Genomic DNA, 19,613 nt, shown 5'->3' with positions numbered 1-19,613 from the left:
GATCATCTGCAGTAGTAGCCTCCTATATACACTTCCCACTGATATTTCCAACAGTGACACTTAAAAATATATGGATGTAATTGTTGAATGTATTAGGACTAGTCAGCTCCATCAAGCACCTCCTCCCCACCATAAATGACATCTTAAACAAGTAATGCCATGAGAAGGAAGCATTTATCTAGGTTGGCACAACATCATGAACCGAAGGGCCTGTATGTTCTAAGTTTGTTGTCTGTAATGAAAAGACAATTAAAAGGTGGTAGAGCATTTGATGGAGGGAGTTTAATTTTTTTTTTCCTCTCTGGCTAGGTTTTCTGCAAAGTCGCAGCTCCATGTGCTCCCGCAGCCTGCAGGACTTGCGCACATCTTGCAACAGGCTCCGTGCATTGAATGCAGCTGAATATTACAAGTACTTCGTCCTTCTCCAGGTGAGGATGTCTTTAATTCATTCCAGTGGTGACATGCCAATGTGGTTCAAGAGGAGGGCTTGGTGGAAAAGAAGGGGGAGCTTCTTTTGTAGGTGGAAAGATGATTCTGGCTTCTGCCCCCGCTCTTTCTAGTCATGATGAGGGGTCTTGGCTTGAAGCATTGACAATAGCATTCCTTTCCATAGATGCCGCCTGACTTGCTGAGTTCCTCCGACATTTTGTGTGTATTGCTTCCCCCCCTTGAAACTGCCCTACTCATTTTGGACACCCAATGGGCCCTTGCCATTGGTCATGGTTGACCATGAATATTGTGTCCCAACTGCTTACATGATACACAAGCCAGGGCAGTATGACATGGAGAACAGGCTATTGCCCATACAGCAACTGTGATAAACCCAAAGGAGCAGCAGAAACCGATACATTTCTGCAGCAACAGCATTGTAAGAGTTGTCAATCAGCATTGAACTCAATGAAGGACTGCCTTAGGGACTCCAGCTCTGGATTTTTCTTCGGGGTTTACTCCTGAAGCCTTCTCCATGAGTGGGTATTGCCGCAAGGCAGTGGAGGTTTGAGGTCAGAGTTTTCCATCTCCTAGATGAGCTGCCAACCAGGAGTGACGAGCCCCATTGGCCCAGATGGACTGGCTTTAAGACACCAGTGACTCGCCTGTTAGCAGAAACAGTTCCTCTGGGCTTAGTTAATCCAGGCATGGCCACGAGCTGAACTTAATTTCAGAGGTTATTTGAGATGCACATCATTGGGAGCATTTAATAGGTAGTGGGGCCTCATCATGAGTAACTCCCAACTACAACACCTGCCCCCCCCCCCCCCACCCACCCAAGCAATGACAACTTTAAGGACACCCCAAACCTGGGAAAATGACAAAGACTGTTGCAAAGGGAACTGTTGAGTTCCAGGTCTTGGAGTCTGTGGATCAGTTTGCTTGGAATTATGATATTGTAATCAGAGCTGTCATTGATAAATTGTATCTGATGTAAGTATATTTGTTATCCAGATGCTTCAGAGATGAGTGTAGTGCCAGTTGATGGGTAGCACTGACTCGGTGGGCCGAACTGCCTGTCTACCTTACTGTAGCTCTTTGCAACTTTGAACATGGTGCTGGCGTTGACTCCTATGTTCTAACCTGCTCTCTCTCTATGTATTTTGTGTTTTGCAGACTCCGAATACCACAATCATGAGAGAGGTAAGACCTCTCTGCTAAAGATTCTGTCATTCTCCTTTGAGCATTCATTTTGACAGGACTAGAATATGGTAGAATAGCAGTTAGTGTAATGCTGTTATAGCACCGTCAACCTGGATTAAATTCAGGAATTTGTATGTTTGTATGTGATCACGTGGGTTTCCTCTGGGTGCTCCACTTTCCTACCACATTCCAAAAAGATGTATGCGTTAGTAGGTTCATTGGCCACATGACTGGTGACACAATCAATTTGCACCAGAAAGGCCTGTTACTGTGCGGTATTGCTATAATAATAAAATAAAAGCAAAGGTGTAATCCTAAAGCTTTGTAAGGAGATGGTCAGACCATATTTGGAATAACGTGAATAGATTTTGGGCAGAATGTCTAAGGAATGATGTGCTGGCATTGGAGAGGGTCCAGGTGAGGTTTACGAGAATAATACTGGGATGAAAGGGTTAATGTATAACTAGCATTTGATGCCTCTAGGCCTGTACTCACGGGAGTTTAGAAGAATGAAGGGGGCGTGGAATCTCATTAAGACCTTTTGAATATTCAAAGGCCTCGATATAGTGGATGTGGAGATAATGTTTCAACTTTTGGAAGGGTCTCGAACCAGCAGGTGCTTAGAATAAAGGTATATCCCTTTAGGAGTGAGGATGAGGGTAGTGTTGTATAATGATATTTTAATCCAAGGTTCTTTTGGAAGACGAGAAAGATGGACAAAACTTGTTGCTTCACAATTGTTTTATAAGTGCTCAGAGAACAAAGGAATTGGAAATGTAGAGTAGCAAAAGCCTAATAACTAAGAGTAAAGAATAGAAAAGGCTGGTGAGTCAACATGCTCAGGCCTTCTTATACCATAGATAAGAGACATTCCATTCAAGTTAGTACATAAGAGTTAATCAATCAGATGTCCCCTATTCAAATAATGTGATAGCAAAGACACTTCTAGAAGAGAAAGAACCGTAACCACTACGGGGGACACTGAATAATTTCATGTGTTGAGACCTTCCATTGGTTGGGGTTGGCCATAGATGTTGCGTCCTGCCTGTTTACGTGATACGCAAGCCTGCACAATATGATATGGAGAGCAAGCTGTTGCTCATGCAGCAGGCTTCCCCCTTCACATAGCTGATGAATCCAAAGGAACGACAGAGGTTGATGCAGTTTGGCACCAGTGGCATTGCAGAAGTTGCCAGTCAGTGTTGAATTTGACGTAGGTCTTCTTTAGGGACTCCAGCTCTGAATGCTTCTACGGGGTTTACTCCTGAAACCTTCCGCCGAAGTGGGTATAGTCTCAAGGCAGTGGACATTCAAGATCAGAGTTTTGCTTCTTCCAGATGAGTTGCCTACCATGGCTGATGAGCCCCATCTGCCCGAAGCAACTGGTTTTAAGGTGTTAGTAACCTGCTTTGTCTCCTCTCCTGTCAATAGAAATGGTTTATCTGGGCTTACATGAAGGCCAGGAGCTGGACTTGGTTATCAGAGACCTTTTGGGATGCATGTCATTAGGAGCATTTAATAGGTAGTAGGAGCTTATCTGCACTACCAACCCCAATATAACAGCCTTAAGGATCTGAATGTAGAGTGTATAGATAATTGCATAAAATACAAATTAGCATACAAAGTTAAACTGAAAAATAATAAAAATATTAAAAATTATACTGTGCAGTCTAATAGAGGTGAGCCATACTCTGGCTCCCAATACTGTGGGAGCTTCACTTTGTCCATTATCTGTCCCATTTATGCTCTGTGAGTGAATGATGAAATGGCACAGTGGGAGCTCCACTCTTCATGTGACTGGTGCCATTCCTGCTCGGACTGGTGGATGATCAGTACCTCCTCTGAGTCTTTGTGATGTACTAGAACAAAGAAGCCTCCCTGTGTCCATCCCTTCTGTCGTTTGATGGTCTGGTTGTGTTTCTGTCCCCTTCGCTGTTGCCTGAAGGCATAGCCGGTAGAACTCTGCCTGCTCTGTTCACTCTGGGCGTGTTTCTGCTGTGTTCTAGGTGATGATTCAGCCTCAAGGTGGGCAGGTTGTGCCTTCCCCGACGCTTTTGAATGACCTGTGCGTCAACGTCATCTCGGAGGTAAGTGAGGCAGTGGTGGTGTGTGTGAGTGGACCCATATGATAGCTTTTAGAGTCAGTATGCACAGAAGAAAGGAGTGGGTTAGGGTTCACACTTGTCAGCTATTTAACTGCATGAGGTATCATACCTTCTGCGTGGTCTTTTCACGTTTTCCTCCCCAACTCGCTGTGGGCTTTCTCCACACCCTAAATAGGTGTGCACATTAGTATAGTTCCGTAAGACATTGGAGCATAAGACGTCTTGTGCAATAAGATGGACTCATGACCTTATAATCTACCTCATTATGATCTTGCACTTTATTATTTACCTGCATGCACTTTTGACTGATCTAGAATAATGTAAGACAATAGCAATGCGGTATAAAGTGTAAACGCTTTTAATCTATTTCCCAAATTATGAACTTGCTTTCAAGCACTTTACAACTTGTCCTTACTGCCTGTTATTCTGCTAGCATTTAGGGCAGCAATGAAGGTCCTTATTTTCTGGCAGAGGTTAGAGCTTCCTTCATTATGTCAGTAGCTTCCTCTCAGATTTCACTTCTGTCAGTTCTGCAAGTCCCAGGTGTAGGCTCAAGAATACTGTCACACACAGATGTAGAAGGATTCTTTATTGCTGTTTCCATAAGTTTTGTTTTACCAGTTAGGGTTGTTGGCCCTGAGATGAATCCCTGAACCTGGAGGACCAGTGAACCACATTTAGTTTGGAATTTAACCACTTTGACTTGTTTGGCATGAGTTACCCAACCAACCCTGCTGGCTCTCCAGATCACTGAAGCATGCAAGCCTCCAAACTCTACAAGTTTGTGGTCCTCTTGGATGTTTATAACTCATGTTCTCAGCATTTTTTGTCTGTCTGTTTGTCCAGTCTTCTTTTGCATATTGGTTGTTGATAGTCTTTGTGTGCAGTTTTTCATTGATTCTACTGCATTTCTTTGTTCCTCTGTGAATGCCTGCAAGAAAATGAATCTCAGGGTGGTATATGGTGGAAGATATACTTTGGTAATAAACTTACTTTGAAGTTTGAACCTATTCTGCATTATTATTGTGTTTCCTTGTTTTAGCTCAGTGGGTGGTGGGGTGGAGACGTGTCTGTACCAAAGGAGGTGCAAGGCGTTCCTTCCCTCTGCTAGCCTGCAGGTCACCTTTAGGCAAGGTGTAGCAACTGCTTAGCAACTTCTTCCTCACCCAATCAGGGTCACGTGAAGCTATGGGAACAAGTGGGGGATGGTTGTATGAGCAGCTGGTGTATGTCACAAGTCTTGGTTATGCAATCACTGGCACCAGCCAGACAATGGCTGGCATCACCCATCTTGTACAAGGCAATGCAAACCACTTCTGTAGAAAAATTTGTCAGGAACAATCATGGTCCTGGGAAAGACTCCGATTGCCTATGTCATATGAGACGACACATTATGAAAGAACACACCTCAATTCATAGTGTAATGATCTGATCTGTATTGTATGAACAATATGCAAGTCAACCTTTTCACTGCATCTTTGCACGTGTGACAATTTTATACCAATTAGACCAGAATTAGGCCATTTGTCTCATCGAGTGTGTTTTGCTGCATTTGGCTATCGCTGCTTCCCCATTTATTCCTGATTTTATTTATTCCCTCTCCACCCATTTCCCCTGCAACCTCACTAATCAAGAGCCTGTCAACCTCCTCTTTAAATGTACCCAACAACTTAGCCTCCACAGCCATTCTGTTGAAATGAATTCCACTGATTCATCACCCACTGGTCAAAGACATTCCTTCAAATCTCAATTCTGAAGGGATGTCCTTTTATTCCAAGGCCATGGCCTCTTATCCTAGACTCTCTCACTACTGACAAATGCCCTCTGCACCTCCTCTATAATCTGGCATTTTCAAGATTCAGTAGGTTTCAATGAGATCATCTTCTCTTCCCCCTTACCTCTAAATTCCAATGCGTAAAGACCGAGATGCTGGAGTTTTTGATTTTTGTGCAGCTACTGCACGAAAGCAACTGACCTACAGACATCCGATAGCAGTTGCTCACTCAGTGAGTCATTACGGCCGGTTGGTGGCCACTCTGCCGTTATAGTTTCCGTGATTCTCTTCTGCATATTGTTACAGAACCATAGAATCATAGAGAATGGAAAGAGGCCTTTTGTGCAAACCACCATGTCATTTTAGTGTCCTGGAGCACTACAGTGCAGAAATGGGCCCTTCAGCCCATCCAGCCCATGCCAATCTGGTCTTCTGCCTTGTCCCATCTACCATTACTCGGACCATAGCCCTTCGAGCTTCTCTCATCCACATACATATTGAACCTAAATAAATATCTCTTAATTGCAGCTTGTTCCACTCTCGCAGCACTCTGAGTGAAGAAGTTCCTCCACAAGTTATCGTTAAATATTTCACCTTTTGCAGGGGAAAACCTGTATGTATTTACTCTATCTATACCTCTTATAATTTAATTTGCTTGGATAAGATCTCCCCTCATTCTCCTGTGCTGTGAAGATTAAAGTTCTAGTCTATTCAACCTTTCCCCTATAACTCAGGACCCTCGATTCCCGGCAACATCCTTGTAAATTTTATCTGAACTCTTATTGATATCTTCCCTGCAGGTTGACTAAGATCAAGTTCAAGTTTATTGTACATATATACATCCAAACAAAACAACATTCCTCCGCATCAGGATTCACCCACACAACATGTATCATACATAGCACATAAATCAAAATCATATACCATGAATTAATTAATAAAATATAATTCAAAATGCATGTAGTAAAGTGTAGCACAGATAAACAATAGTAAACAACTTGTTATCCTAGTGATGAGATCACGGTGGTGGCAACAATTCATTACTTTCACAGCCTGAGTGAAGAAACTGTTACCTAGTCTGGCAATCCTAGTCCTGATGCTCCTGTACCTACTTTGTGATGGTATTGGGTCAAAGATATTGTGAGATGGTTGGTAGAGATCTTCAACAATGCTTTGGGCTCTTTGTCTGCAACACTCCTGGTAAATGTCAGAAATAGGGGAGAGGGAGACCCCGATGATCCTCTTGGTGGTTTTTACTGTCCGCTGTTGGGGCTTGCAGTCTGTTGCCTTGCAACTTCCATACCACACAATAATGCAGCCAGACAGAACAATCTGGATGGTGCTCCTGTAGAAAGTTATTGGAAATATGTTCATCTGCTCTTGCCCCATATGCTACGGTCTCTGAAAACCTTCCCTATTGAAGTAATACGTATATGTCTTTTATATGTTGCCTGAAGCACTTCCTCTAGTATCTGTTTCGTAGTTGCCTCTGTTAAATTTCTTCACTTAAACCTGTGTCCTCTAGTTCTTAATTTCCTAACCCTGGGGAAAGAAAGTGTGCATATTTGCCCTATCTATGCCCCTCATGGTTTTATACACCTCTTTCAGGTCACCCCTCAGTCTCCTATGCTCCAAGAAATAAAGTCAGAGCCTACTTAATGTCTCCATAGAACCCACTGAAATACTGGCAACATTCAAGGAGGAGGCTATGTAGCATCCACACCAAGACCATCAGACTCAACAGTTATTTTCCTCAGCAGTAAAGCTGATCAACACCTCCACTCACTAACCCATCCCTCTACAACCCCAACCACCACTGCTTTATCATTTCCTGTCAGAATCACCTTATGTACAGACTCTCCTGTGCCTAGTGTCACTTTATTGACATAGAACCATAGAACACCACAGCACAGTACAGGCCCTTCAGCCTTCCATGTTGTGCCGACCCATATAATCCTTTTAAAAAAAAGTACTAAACCAACACTACCCCATAACCCTCCATTTTTCTTTCATCCATGTACCTGTGCAAGAGGCTCTGAAATACCCCTAATGTTTTAACCTCCACCACCATCCCTGGCAAGTCATTCCAGGCACTCACAACCCTCTGTGTAAAAAAAGAAAACAAAAAAAACAAACAAATAAACAAAAAAACTTGCCCCTGATGTCTCCCCTAAACTTCTCCCTTAATTTTATACATTTGTCCTCTGGTGTTTGCTATTGGTACCCTGGGAAACAGGTACTAACTATCCACCCTATCTATGCCTCTCATAATCTTGTAGATCTTTATCAAGTCCCCTCTCATTCTTCTACGCTCCAAAGAGAAAAATCCCAGCTCTGCTAACCTTGCTTCATATGACTTGTTCTTCAAACCAGGCAACATCCTGGTAAATCTGAAAGGCAAGCACGAGGAAATCTGCAGATGCTGGAAATTCAAGCAACACACACAAAATGCTGGTTCCACCAGCATTTTGTGGATCCTGATAAATCTCCTCTGCACCCTCTCCATAGCTTCCACATCCTTCCTATAATGAGGTGACCAGAATTGAACACAATACTCTGTGCGGTCTCACCAGAGATTTGTAGAATTGCAACATGACCCCTCTATCCTTGAACTCAAACCCCCAGTTAATGAAGCCTAGCATCCCATAGGCCTTCTTAACTACCCTATCAACCTGTGCAGCGACCTTGAGGGATGTATGGATTTGAACGCCAAGGTCCCTTTGTTCATCCACACTCTTAAGTAACTGACCATTAAACCTGTACTCAGTCGTCTGGTTTGTCCTTACAAAATGCATCACCTCACACTTGATTGAACTCACCCCAGATTGAACTCCATCTGCCATTTTTCTGCCCAACTCTGCAGCCTGTCTATATCCTCTTTTAACCTTCGACAACCTACAGCTCCATCCACAACTCCTCCAATCTTTGTGTCATCCGCAAACTTACTCACCCATCCTTCTGCCTCTGCATCCAGGTCATTTATAAAAATCACTAATAGCAGGACAGATCCGTGCGGCACTCCACTAGTCACCAACCTCCGGGCAGAATACTTTCCTTCCACAACTACCCTCTGCTTTCTTCCTTTAAGCCAATTTTTTATCCAAACAGCCAAGGTTCCACTTATCCCATGCCTCATGACTTTCTGGATGAATCTGTCATGAGGGACATACTATCAATTTATATATATAAGCTATCTTATCTATTTATATTTCTGTATTTATACTGTTGTTGTGTTTGTAGTCTTATTGTGTTTTTCTTGTGTTGTATTGGATCTGGAGTAGCATTTTTTTTTGGATCTCTTTACACTGGAAATGACATCAAACAATCTTGAATATTGTACACAAACAAGAAAATCTGCAGATTCTGGAAATCATACAAATTACACACAAATTGCTGGAGGAACTCAGCAGGCCAGACAGCATTGATGGCAAAGGGTAACCGGTTGATGTTTTGGGGCAAAACCTTTTATCATATGTGAGTCCTGATGAAGGTTTTGTCCCAAAATGTCAATTGTTTTCTCTTTTCCATGGATGCTGCCTGGGAAGCAGAATTCCTCCAGCATTTTGTGTTGAATATTGAACATCCTGCAAAATCTCCTTAGTATTCTGTCCAGCATAATGGCATCTGTCCAATAGCAGGGCGACCAAAACCAAACATAGTTGTCCAAGCTGCCTCACTATTGCTTCCTGTAAAACTTCAACATAACATCACTCTAATATATTTATAGCCCTGACAGATGAAGGCCAGCAGGCAAAAGCCTTCTCTACCACCCTGTCTACCTGTGTTGCCACTTTGATGAACCATGTACCTGTACTCCTGGGTCCTTTTGGTCCACAACACTCCACGGCTCTACCATTCACAGTGAAAATCCTACCTGTTGTGCACTTCCAACTTTTGAACATATTGAAGTATGAACAGCTGCAGTCATAGTCTTACAGCATGGAAACAGGACTTTCAAAGTTCAAAGTAAATTTATTGTCAAAGCACATCTCCATAAACAACCCTGAGATTCATTTTCTTGCAGACATTCACAGTAAGTGCAAGGAAAACAAAAGAATCAATGAAAGAGTGTACTTAACAGGACAGACAGCAAGCAATGTGCAAAAAAAAAAGCCAAAGAGAATAAAAATCATAATAACTAAATATTGAGAACATGAGATTAAGAGTCCTTGATAGTGAGTCCATAGATTGTGGGAGTAGTGATGGGGTGAATGGGGTGAACCCTTCTGGTTCTATAGCCTGATGGTTGAGGGGTAACAACTGTTCATGATCCTGGTGGTGTGGGTCTTGAGGCTCATGTACCACTACCTTGATGGCAGCTGCAAAAAGAGAACTTGCCTGGGTGTGAGGGTCCTTGATGATGGATGCTGCATTCCTGTGACAGTGTTCCATGTAGGTGTGTTTAGTTGTGGGAGGGCTATACCTGTGATGGACTGGGCCAGATCCACTGATTTTTGTAGGCTTTTCTGCCTAAGGGCGTTGGTGTTTCCATATCAGCCTGTGATGCAGCCGGTCAATATATTCTCCACCTCACCTCTATAGAAGTTTGTTAAAGTTTTAGATGACATACCAAATATTTCTAAGAGAGATGTGACATAGGGTATATTCAATGAAATAGAAGAATTATTGGAGATGTAGGCCTAGTAGTACAACTCAGTCTGCAAGTCCATTCAGTGTCCCGGTGTATCTTTACATTCTGAGGAACAAATCCCTGTCATAAACCATGGATTTCCTAGGTTATTTGGGCATCGGATAATGCTCCTGGTGTGTATATATATGGCAGAAGTTGGGGAAAGTTGTTCATGATGCAGGGAGAGCACTAGGGGATTTTATTTTTAGCATTCCAGTTCCTGGAAAATGAAACAGTATAGGCCCTTCAGCCTATGACATTGTGCTGACCTTTTAACTTACTCCAAGAAGAATCTCGGCCTTTCTTCCCACTGTTACGAAAACCCCGTAACCAGGTAACTTACCAGCAAAGATAGATGGATCAGCTGAGTCGGATGCTACTATTTTCAAACGTTTTATTCAATAAGGGCACAAACGTATGGTTAATACAAAACATTCAAATCGTCAAAACTCAATCTAAAACACCGGTGTAACCATAATCAATCAGAAATAAGCTCTTTCGTTGTCTAGGGTATATAATACTGAGTCCAATTGGAAATATAAAGAGTCACTCTGAAGTCTGCAGGCTTTTGGTTTCACGTGTTGGAGAGAGAGAGAGATAAAACGGAAAAACTTGCCCCAAAACATCCGTGGAATCAGGGGAGCGATCTTCCCCGTTGTTAGTTAAAAGCGATCTTCCGTTGGTTCCAGCCACAAACCCCGCATTCGGAATTTAACGCACGTGGCTTATTTCAAAATGGCTTCCCGTTCCCATGGGAAGCGGTATCGTGCTTCTTGGTGTCTCCTTGGTGCGTCTGAGGGTCGTCCTCTTTCAGACCCTTCTTTATACTGCCTCACGGGATCTCAGGTGTCAATCAGGTTGCAGGTGATGCAATCTCTCTCTCAACCAGCCCACTTTGCCCGAGGGCTTTACAATGTCCCTGCGAGTTGGCACGTCTGCAGTTCCCAGGTGTCTCCTGAGAACAATGCCAGTCGCCAGCTTTTGTCCCAGTGGAATGCGGTATCCAGCACGTTGCTGTCTTTCCATTTCCTGTGTCCATTCAGCCTGTCTCTCTCTCTCTCTCTCTCGGGTCATTGACCCCCCTTAACTAGAGTTCTTGCGATTTTCACAAAGGAGGGGGCTGGTATCATAACACCTCCCCTCTTAAAAAGGTTTTTACCAGCGGTTAAAACCCAGAGTGGTACAGTCTTACAGAAATTTTGAATCTAACACAATACAGAAGCTTTTCTTTTCACTACAGAGTAATACAGTTATACATTCAAGTCAGCCTCTAAACAGTTAACAAGTACAGTGCCCCTTTAGTTAATATCTTAACATCTTAATATCTTAAAGTCTTGTAGCATCAGACTTCAATTCAATAACCACCTATTTATTTATTGTTTTCAGCCACAAAACTGCGGAGGTGTGATCTTAGCTTAGGTGCATCTACAAAAGTTTATGCGAATACTAATCGTTTCGGTCGGTTTACTTCGCCGGCAGGTCTCCAAAGGTCTGTCTTTATTATTCACAGGCTTTAGCGCAACCCGTAAAACCTGCTTTGCTGTTTAAAAAAAAATGGCATCCCCCATTAACCGTCACCTCTTTTCTGGCGAGTCCCCCCCCCCGTTGGGACTTTGAGTAATTTGGCGTGGTGAACTCCCGCCCGCCTCGTTCATCGGGGCTATTTTTTCAACACCATGCCCCAAACTGTCACGACCCTTCAGGCTATTTGTTTTTAATTCCAACTCCTCTTTCAGGTAGCATTTCGAATGCAACCTCTTCACACCCCACCCTGGCGTAACAATAGAGTGGGGGGCCCCGCTATTTCCCGACTCACTCTGTGAGCGATCTGCCAGGTTTAAAATTTCTTCCTTCGACTTGGGAACTACAGACTTTCCGTTTCCTTCAATAACAATCCTCATTCCCCCCTTAAATTCGGCATTAACCTTGGCCCCACTCTCGAATACAAACACCGTGGAACTCACACTTCCCACGGTTACCAAGGTTAACCCTTTTCCTACTGAACCAACCCTATCTGATCCACAAAGACGGCCGCCCCGTCCCCCTGAATCAAACACCTCAGACTTCCCCTGAGCTCTGTTACCAGGTTCAGCACCACGTGCGCCCCCATCTTGGACACACCCAAACGGGACATTGGCCCCTTCCAGGCTTTCAATACCCGTACCTTTTTCAAATTCTAACGTCTCCCGATCCTTCCAGTTACTCTCTAGGCAGCCCCCCGTTGGGGAAGGCGCAACCCTGCGAGCTGAAACAACCTCCTCGGCCATTTCAGCTGACTTCTCCACAGCAAGGATACCCTTCCTCTCTAAGACTGCCCTCATTTCACTCTCGGGACTATCGAGAACACCTTTAGAACTCTGAACTTCTTCAAACAATTCTGCCAAACAAGACAGATTAACCATGTCCAACTCTGGACATTTTAACAACTTTATCCGTTTCTCAACTTTAGTTCCTACCTCTAGGACCTTTCTCTTCACTAAGGGCAGGGCTATTTCCTCTCCCTTACCCCCTTTCACTATACTGCTTTCTGTTTTACCACCCTCGGAACCCTCATGGTACAGGGTCGGTAAAAACATCTTGGCCAGATTACTGCTGGCCCGATTTAAACTGCTCACTGCTTTTCTGGACAGGCTGCGTGTGACCGCGCATGCGCGATAGCTTTGGGACTCTAGGGGCGGGGCCACCGCACTCGCCGTTCGGCGGGTCGGCATCATGGCTGCCCAAATCCTCCCTCCTGCTAACACACTTTGTAACAACGCGACCCACTGCTCTTGTGGCCACTTCTGGTTCACTGCCACCTTTTCAAAAAGCAAGAAATAACTATCAACATCCGTCTCTTCGAACGGAGGTACTACTCTCAGCTCCCGACTAACATTAAACCGCTCTCTCCTTAGCTCCTCCCTCTCTCTTTCTCTCCCCGCTGCCGCTCTCTCGGCTGCTGCTAACTCTCTGATCCGAATTTCATGCTGTCTTTGCCTCTCAGCTTGATTCTGCTCGTTTTCCACCTCTAACCCCTTCGCCAAATTTAACAAGTCTGATTTGGTGCTCACCTCTAGCGCCGCCACAGTCGCGTTTTTCATAAATTCACACACGTCCATCTTTGCTGGTTTTTCTGTCTGGCTACCTGCGTACCAGATCCAAATTATTTTTTTTTTTGACTTACAATCCCGATTGACTGACCTCCCCCTTTTTGGTGTCAAATCCCGGACGAGCCCCCACTTGTTACGAAAACCCCGTAACCAGGTAACTTACCAGCAAAGATAGATGGATCAGCTGAGTCGGATGCTACTATTTTCAAACGTTTTATTCAATAAGGGCACAAACGTATGGTTAATACAAAACATTCAAATCGTCAAAACTCAATCTAAAACACCGGTGTAACCATAATCAATCAGAAATAAGCTCTTTCGTTGTCTAGGGTATATAATACTGAGTCCAATTGGAAATATAAAGAGTCACTCTGAAGTCTGCAGGCTTTTGGTTTCACGTGTTGGAGAGAGAGAGAGATAAAACGGAAAAACTTGCCCCAAAACATCCGTGGAATCAGGGGAGCGATCTTCCCCGTTGTTAGTTAAAAGCGATCTTCCGTTGGTTCCAGCCACAAACCCCGCATTCGGAATTTAACGCACGTGGCTTATTTCAAAATGGCTTCCCGTTCCCATGGGAAGCGGTATCGTGCTTCTTGGTGTCTCCTTGGTGCGTCTGAGGGTCGTCCTCTTTCAGACCCTTCTTTATACTGCCTCACGGGATCTCAGGTGTCAATCAGGTTGCAGGTGATGCAATCTCTCTCTCAACCAGCCCACTTTGCCCGAGGGCTTTACAATGTCCCTGCGAGTTGGCACGTCTGCAGTTCCCAGGTGTCTCCTGAGAACAATGCCAGTCGCCAGCTTTTGTCCCAGTGGAATGCGGTATCCAGCACGTTGCTGTCTTTCCATTTCCTGTGTCCATTCAGCCTGTCTCTCTCTCTCTCTCTCTCGGGTCATTGACCCCCCTTAACTAGAGTTCTTGCGATTTTCACAAAGGAGGGGGCTGGTATCATAACACCACCTATACTTTTCTTACATCCATGTGCCTATCTAAGAGTCTCTTAAATGTCTCCATTGTATCTGCTCTGGCATTATGTTCCAAGTACTTACTACTGTCTGTGTCAAACTACCTCTGACATACATCCTCAACTTTCCTCCAATCACCTTAAAAGTATATCCTCTCATATTGGCCATTACTGCCCTGGGAAAAAGGTGCTAGTGAGGAAGTGTTCATAGGTTCAATGTTCACTTAGGAACCATGTCCGAGAGAAGAAGCTTTTCCTGAATGAGTGTGTGCCTTTATGCATCTGTACCTTCTTTTTGATTGCAACAATGAGAAGTGGATGTGTCCTGGGTGATATGGGTCCTTAATAACGGACAGCACTTTTCTAAGGTGCTGCTCCTTGACGATGTCTTGGATACTATAGCGTCCAGTATCCAAGATGGAACTGACTAATTTTACAACTTTCTGTAGCTTCTTTCGGTCCTGTGCAGTAGCATGCCCCCCCCCCCCCCCCTCCCATACCAGACAGTGGTATGACTGTCAGACTGCTCTCCACGGTACATCTGTAGAAATTTTCAAGTATTTTAGGTGACAAGCCAAATCTGTTCAAACTGTTAATGAAAAATAGCTGCTGTGTTGCCTTCTTTATAGCTGCATTGATATGTTGGGACCAGGTTAGGTCCTCTGAGATCTTGACACCCAAGAAGATGAATCAATCTCTCTTTTTCTGATTCCTCTATAAGGATTGGTTCGTGTTCCCTTGTCTTACCTTTCCTGAAGTCCACAATCAACTCTTTTGTCTTACTGACATTGAGTGCAAGATTCTTGCTGTGATGCCACTCAACTAGCTGGTATATCTTGCTCTTGTATGCCCTCTCATCTCGATCTGAGATTCTACCAACAATGGTTGTATCATCAGCAAATAGATAAATAGCATTTGAGCTATATCTAGCCACACAGTAATGGGTGTAGAGGTATATAGTCTAGAGCCTGTTTGACATTGGCCTGAACTGGAATGTACACCGCTACCAAAATAATCGCTGAAATCTCCTGCAGCAGGTTAAATGGATGGCACTTAACTGTGAGGTATTCCAGGTCTGATGAGTAGAACTGGGACATCACTGATACATTTGTGCACCAAGAATTGAATTGAATTGACTTTATTACTTGCATTCTTCATATACATGAGTAAAAATCTTTGTTATGTCTCTGTCTAAATGTGCATTGTACAATTATAGCTATCTATAATATTATGTATTATGTACAACAGGATAGTCAATATAATGATACAGTTGCATCATCATGAATTAAGCAGTCTGATGGTCTGGTGAAAGAAGCTGTCCCGGAACCTGTTGGTCCTGGCTATTATGCTGCAGTACCGTTTCCCGAATGGTGGCAGCTGGATCAGTTTGTGTTTGCGGTGAATCGGGTCTCTAATGATCTTTTGGGCCATTTTTATACACCTATCTTGTAAATGTCCTGAATAGTGGGAAGTTCATATCTACAGATGCGTTGGGCTGTCCACACCACTCTCTGCAGAGTCCTGCAATTGAGGGAGTAATGGAGCCAGTCAGGATGCTCTCAATCGTGCCCCTACAGAAAGTTAGAATTTGGGAGGCCATGCCAAACTTCTTCAACTGTCTGAGGTGAAAGAGGCGTTGCTGTACCTTTTTCACCACACAGCCAGTATGTGAGATCCTTGATGATGTATATGCTGAGGAATTTAAAGCTGTCCACCCTATTAACCCCAGGTCCATTGATGCCTTTAGGGGTTAGCCTGTCTCCATTCCTCCTGTAGTCCACAACCAGTGCCTTTGTTTTTGTGACATTGAAGGAGAGGTTATTTTCTTGACACCACTGTGTCAGGGTGATGACTTCCTCTTTGTAGGCTTCCTCATTATTATTTAAGTGTTGTCAGCAAATTTAGTTAGCAGATTGGAGCTGTGGTTGGCGACACAGTCATGGGTATACAGAGAGTAAAGGAGGGGGCTTAGTACACAGCCCTGAGGGGCACCTGTGTTGAGGGGCAGAGGTGAGGGAGCCCTCTCTTACCACCTGCTGGCGATCTGACAGGAAGTCCAGGATCCAGCTCCACAAGGCAGGGCGAAGGCTGAGGTCTCTGAGCTTCTTCTCAAGCCTGGAGGGAATTATGGTGTTAAATGCCGAACTGTAGTCCAAGAACAGCATTCTCACATAAGCAGCCCTCTTCTCCAGATGTGTAAGGACGGTGTTATTGCGTTGTCTATCGATTGGTTGTGTCAGAAGGCAAATTGTAAGGGGTCAGGTGTGGGTGACAGAGGAGTTGATCATGAGCCATAAACCTCAATTTTTTTTTGAGACACTCGTTAGTCCTAATTTGTCTGAATTGCTGCGTCCAGTACAGAAGGGGATAACGAGGATTCCATTAAACAAGGGATGCAAGTGGTCCTAATATCCCTCTGATACAGCACCCTAGCTCTTCCTCTATGCCCGAGGATGGCAGTCTGACCTACTGATGAATGTTTGTGGCATTTTCTGCTTTGGATAGATTAGTACGACACAGTATGGACCCTTCAGCCCACAATGTTGTGCTAACTATATAAAACTGCTCAACAATTAATCTAATTACTAGCGATTCTGCAGATGCTGGAAATCCAGAGCAACACACACTCAAAGTGCTGGGAGCAATCAGCTGATCCAGCAGCATGTATGAAAATGAATAAACAGTCAGTGTTTCAGGTCAAGACTCTTCATCAGGACTACAAAGGAAAGGGAAAGATACCAGAATAAGGAGGTGGGGGAAGGGATGAAGCTGCCTGACCTGCTGAGTTCCAGCATCATTTTGTGTGTGTTGCCCACGATTAATCTAACCCTTCTCTCCTATACACCCCATAGCCCTCCTTTTATTTTTGTAGATCAATAGGCCTGTTTAAAAGTTTTGTAAGTGTTTCTTCCATCTTTATCACCAGTCCCTGGCATTGTATTCCAGGCATATGCCACTCTTTTTAAAAAAAAACACCTAACTTAGACATCTCTCCTAATTATTCCTTCACTCTTTCTACTGTAAGATGCCCTCCAGTATTAATATTGCCACCTTAGGAAAAGGACACTGGCTGCCCATTCTATGTATGCCTCTCATAACCATACACCTGTGTCAGATCCCCCCTTCTCTTCCTTTTGCTGTGAAGAGAAAAGCCCTAGCTCATTCAGCCTTTCCTGATAAGGCATGGTTTCCAATCCAGGTAGTTTGAGTTCATTTTGGTTGTATCTGGAGATGATGTGAGATGAGAAATTTCTTTAAGCCAGAGTGGTAAATATCTGGAATTCATTGCCATAGATGGCTGTGGAGGCTGAGTCATTTGATATATTTAATGTAGAGGTTTGTAGGTTCTTGATTAGTAAGGATATCAAAGATTGGGTTGAGAGGGATAATAAATCAGCCTTAATGGAACGGCAGAGTGGACACAGTGGGCCAAAGGCCTAATTCTGCTCCTATTTCTTATTGTTTCACTATACTCATCACACTGCATGAAGGAGTTGCCTCTCTGGTCTCTTAAGTCTTGCTGCGCTCACATCAAACTTGCACTCTGGTTTTTAATTCCCCTTCAATGGGAGAAAGGCCATAAGATATAGGAGCAGAATTAGTCCATTTTAATCATTCTTTTCACATCTGCTCTGTTGAGGCCTTTCAACATTCAAGAGATTTCAATGAAATCCCCCCTCATCCTTCTAAATTCCAGTGAGTACAGACCCAGAGCCTTCAAATGTTCCTCCTATGATAGCCCTTTCATTCCAGGAATCGTGCTTGTGAACCTCCTCTGAACCCTCTCCAATGCCTGCTCATCTTTTCTTAGATGAGGTGACCAAAAACTGTTCACAATACTCAAGGTGACTCAGCATCACATCCCAGCTCCTGTATTCTAGACCTTTGAAATCAATGATAGCTTTGCTTTGCCTTCCTCACCACTGACTCAACCTCAGAGTTAATCTTTAGGGTATTCTGCACAAAGACTCACAAGTCCCTTTGCCTCTCGGATTTTTGGATTTTCTCTCCATCTAGGGAATAGTCTGCACATTTATTTCTATTACCAAAGTGCATGACCATGCATTTTCCAACATTGTATTTCATTTGCCACTTTCGGGCAAGAATGAGCAAATTCTTCTAATCTTTTGAAGTTCTTCTGCAGCCTACCTGTTTCCTCAACAGTACCTGCCCCTCCACCAATCTTCATAGCAGCTGCAAACTTGGCAGCAAAGCCATCTATTCCATCATCAAAGCTTGATTTACAGCATATAAAGAAGTGGTCCCAAGACTGAATCCTGCGGAACACCACTAGTCACTGGCAGCCAACCAGAAAAGGATCCTTTTATTTCCACTGGCTGCCTCCTACCATCAGCCAATGCTTTAACTATGCAAGCAACTTTCCTGTAATACCATGAGCTCTTAACTTGTAAGCAGTCTCATGTGTGGCTCTTAGTCAAATGCCTTCTGAAAGTCCAAACATACAACATCTACTGCATCCCCTTTATTAATCCTACTTCTAATCTCCTCAAAGAATTCCAACAGGTTTGTTAGGCAAGATTTTCCTTTAAGGAAACCATACTGACTTTGTTCTATCTTGTCCTGTGTCACCAAGTACTCCATAACCTCATCCTTAACAATTGGCTACAAATGACTTGGCCTCCACAGCTGTCGGTGGCAACAAATTGTATGGATTCACAATTCTCTGGCTAAAGAAATTTCTCCTATCTCAGTTCTGAAAAGGCATCCCTCTATTCTGAGTCTGTGTCCTCTGGTCTTAGACTCCCTCACAATCAGAAACAACCTCTCCACATCCACTCTTTTGAGGCCTTTCAACATTTGATAGGTTTCATTGAAATCTCCCTCATTCTTCTGAGTTCTAGTGAGTTCAGGCCCAGGATCTTCAATTGCTTCTCGTATGATAAGCCTTTCCATCTCAGAATCATTTTTGTGAACCTGTGTGCATTCACCCTTCCCATGAGCAAGGTGATTTTTTTTTACACCTTCACAAGGTTACAGGAATACTGTGTATTAAGGAGATCTTTTAACATGATGGAATTTGTGACTCTGGGCATTTATAAGTGCAGTAGAGAAATGTAAGAGACTGCAAATAAGAAATCTGGAACAACAAATCATCTGGAGAAGGACCTTCGCAGCTGTCAACATCTTTTTTAAAAAAAACAAAGATCATTCAAATGTTTACAATATTAGAATAATACCTTATCATGCAATATTCAAGAATTCATAAAACACACAATTTACATTTCAGATTTTTTAATGCCATTTCCAGTGTGCAAGTGTAAAGGGGAACAGAGTAATTGTTATTCTGGATCCAATGCCGCAGAATAAAAAACATGACACGGGTGTCTGCAGTGTCCCAGTCTCGGTAACACACTGTCATCACTGTCCATTGAAATTCACCTTCACCCATCCTAAACCACC

At 43.6% G+C, this 19,613-nt stretch overlaps 1 protein-coding gene across 1 annotated transcript in view; it reads left to right on the top strand.

Annotated features, from left to right (window-relative positions):
• LOC140716081 (tectonic-3-like) overlaps positions 1 to 19,613 on the top strand; it is a 91,446-nt gene that overhangs the window by 34,922 nt on the left and 36,911 nt on the right. The window contains exons 7-9 of the mRNA XM_073028774.1: positions 310 to 428; positions 1,606 to 1,632; positions 3,639 to 3,719. Coding sequence (XP_072884875.1) covers positions 310 to 428; positions 1,606 to 1,632; positions 3,639 to 3,719 — 227 coding nt within the window. The remainder of the gene's footprint in view (positions 1 to 309; positions 429 to 1,605; positions 1,633 to 3,638; positions 3,720 to 19,613) is intronic.

This window comes from Hemitrygon akajei, chromosome 24, assembly GCF_048418815.1.
Source record: "Hemitrygon akajei chromosome 24, sHemAka1.3, whole genome shotgun sequence".
NCBI lineage: Eukaryota > Metazoa > Chordata > Chondrichthyes > Myliobatiformes > Dasyatidae > Hemitrygon > Hemitrygon akajei.
Note: the sequence above shows the minus strand (reverse complement) of the source record. Positions and strands in the feature narration are given on the sequence as shown.